At 38.9% G+C, this 2,686-nt stretch overlaps 1 protein-coding gene across 1 annotated transcript; it reads left to right on the plus strand.

The window, feature by feature from the left end:
• The first annotated feature begins 796 nt into the window (after positions 1–796).
• LOC127122939 (uncharacterized) lies at positions 797–1,468 on the plus strand. Its single transcript, XM_051053212.1, has one exon. It carries the CDS (start codon positions 797–799, stop codon positions 1,466–1,468), a length of 672 nt encoding a protein of 223 aa, XP_050909169.1.
• The last annotated feature ends 1,218 nt before the right edge of the window (positions 1,469–2,686 follow it).

Consider the following 2,686-nt stretch of genomic DNA (forward strand, 5'->3'; position numbering starts at 1 on the left):
GGTTCTTGATTTCTTTAGTCTGATTTTGAGGATAGATTCAGAGTTGGTTGAAATGGAAGGTAGACTTGGATTAGGGATGTAGAGATGATCTTTTTCTGTATCTTATGGTTGTTTCTGGTGGCCGCCGCCGCCAGAGGCGATTTCAAGCGCGGTGGTCCGCGACGGACATTGACCTGAGATTATGAGCTGATATGGCGTGCATTTTGATTTCATTCAAATTCAATTTTAGTGCACGTGCTGAATTGCTTTGTTTCATATCCATGGAAATTGTTTCTGATGGGCCAGCATGTTTGGCCTAACAACATTTCACTCACCATCATCCCAACTTGCTTCACATACCCCCATTTACTGTATGGACTTTATTTGTTTGTAGGAAGAGAATTTTCATTGGGCTTAGGGCCCAACTCATATTAAAAATCCAGTACCAAGTTCTGCACCCCCAACAGTACTTTAGCTTAATTACATGTAGTTTTAATTTTTCTGGCTTAATTAGGTTTAATCTCGATTAATTCTTGTTAATTAGTGTTCTTAGTTTAATCAAATTTTAGGATTTAATTATAATTTTAGTGATTAATTAGTTAGATTAAAAATTTTAATTAGAATAAAATTTTGGTTTAATTAGACTATTATTGATTTTTTTTAGAATTTAGTTAGATTTCCAAATAATTGGGTTCTTTGAATTGATTAGAATAGATTTTAGAACTTGATTAATGTTTAGGTTGTTAGTTAGAATAATTGTGATTAGGATTTAATTTTGGTTCCTAATTGAATATTCATCAGTAGACACGGATAGATCATGGATCTCCTAACCACCTATGTGGATGTCTCAACCTTGGTGGCTTTATCTCAATACTACGATCCTCCACTCCGATGCTTCACTTTCAAAGACTTTCAATTGGTCCCAACAATTGAAGAATATGAGATGTTACTGGGCTCGTATATGAAAGATCACCTTCCTTTTACAAGTCTGGGTGAACAGTTGACATCAGAATCAGTTGTCGAAGTGTTGCACATAACTGTTGAAGAGGTAACCCTTGGTTTGGGACCTAGGGAATTATCCAAAAAGTTCCTAGAAGAGAAGGCTTGGACCTTAAAGAAGGAAGGGAAATGGCTACCCTTCAGTGTTATTATAGCTCTCTCGATCTATGGAGTCATCATGTTCCCTAATGATGATGACTACATAAACTCTTCTATCATTGGTGTGTTCGTATCCGGGAATCCCGTCCCTGCTCTAGTGTCTGATGTGTATTACTTCTTACATGCTAGGCATGAAAAGAAGAAAGATATGGTTTTAAGCTGTGCATCACTGTTGTACACATGGCTTTTATCCCACATGCCTCAAAAGGGGTCATGGGTAGACTTTCTGAAAGACATTAGGTGGTCTCAAAAGTTGGCTTCCCTCACTGTTGGTGTCATGGTTTGGTATTTTCCCACTTCCAAGATAAAGAAAGTCATCACTAGTTATTGAGACTTACCAAATGTGCCACACATGGGTCCTCTAGGTTGCATTAACTACAACCCTTCGTTGGCCTTGAGACAATTGGGATACTTGATGGAGACGAAACTCAAAGCTGAATTGTCGAAGGATTTATTCTTACCAGGTTTGGGATCAGAAAACCCAGATCTGTTACAAAAGATTAAAAGAGCTTGTAATCTCATTCATTACAAAGGCAAAGAACTCGGTAAACGTGACTGCCGAGCCAAAGAACTGTATCACCAATGGGTGGTACAAAGGGTGAAAGAGATCAAGTTAACCTACAATGTTGAAGTTCTGGTTCCTTCGCCAGAGCCAGAACATGTCTATGCTTCTAAGGAAGAAGTAGATGCACTAAGGGAAACTATCACATAGTTAACGGAAGAAAATGAAGACTTGCGATCCACGTTCCAGACAGAGGCCATGCTAAGCTCAAGAGGAAGAGCGAAGAAGATGTTAAACTCTTGACAGAAAGTCGAAAGAGGGCCAAAATTCAGGAAATCCTCAAGTTGAAGTACCAAGAGGGTTTATCTCAAGGTGATATGGGGATGACTTCTCTCCGCAAACAGTTAAAACAAACAGAAAAGGAACATGGGGATAACCACTGTTGGTTCGAGTTGGCTGTTAAAGAAAAGAAAGCTTTGAGAGATGAATACAACCTGGAGATTAAGAAACTCAAGATTTCTCTCCACAATGCTAATCCCAAATTTGAGATGGAGCATCATCTCAAAGAAGAAGCGGTCTGAACTTCCTACGTCATACCTCAAGTCTGGTCGGTTAAGTGTAAAAAAGCTGAACTTGCCACTTTAATTGCTGAACACTGAAGAGACCGGTTTGTTGCACTAAAGAAATAAAGCATGGGTTGGCTCAATGAGAAGGCTCACCTGAATGGTCTTTTAGATACTTATGCAAAATTTATTGACTTGTTGCAACCTGCTGCTGCTATGTACCAAGCCAAGTATGATTGCTTAGTGAGGTTCTGCAATGAGTTAACCAAAGAGGTTCCTTGAAAGCTGGAGGATGCTTTGGAAGATGCTGACGAGAGCACTCCTCCTCATTCTATACTTTGATTCATCTACCTCTGTGAATGCTTGATGAGGAGGTTTAAAGTTGAATTGAAGGAGTTGAAAGATCGGAAAGCGAAACATGTTATCTGATCACTACTTTACTGTCTTCATGTTCATGTTTTTGAATAATTGTACTACATCTCTT

This window comes from Lathyrus oleraceus, chromosome 2 (assembly GCF_024323335.1).
Source record: "Lathyrus oleraceus cultivar Zhongwan6 chromosome 2, CAAS_Psat_ZW6_1.0, whole genome shotgun sequence".
In the NCBI taxonomy this organism is placed as follows: Eukaryota; Viridiplantae; Streptophyta; class Magnoliopsida; order Fabales; family Fabaceae; genus Lathyrus; species Lathyrus oleraceus.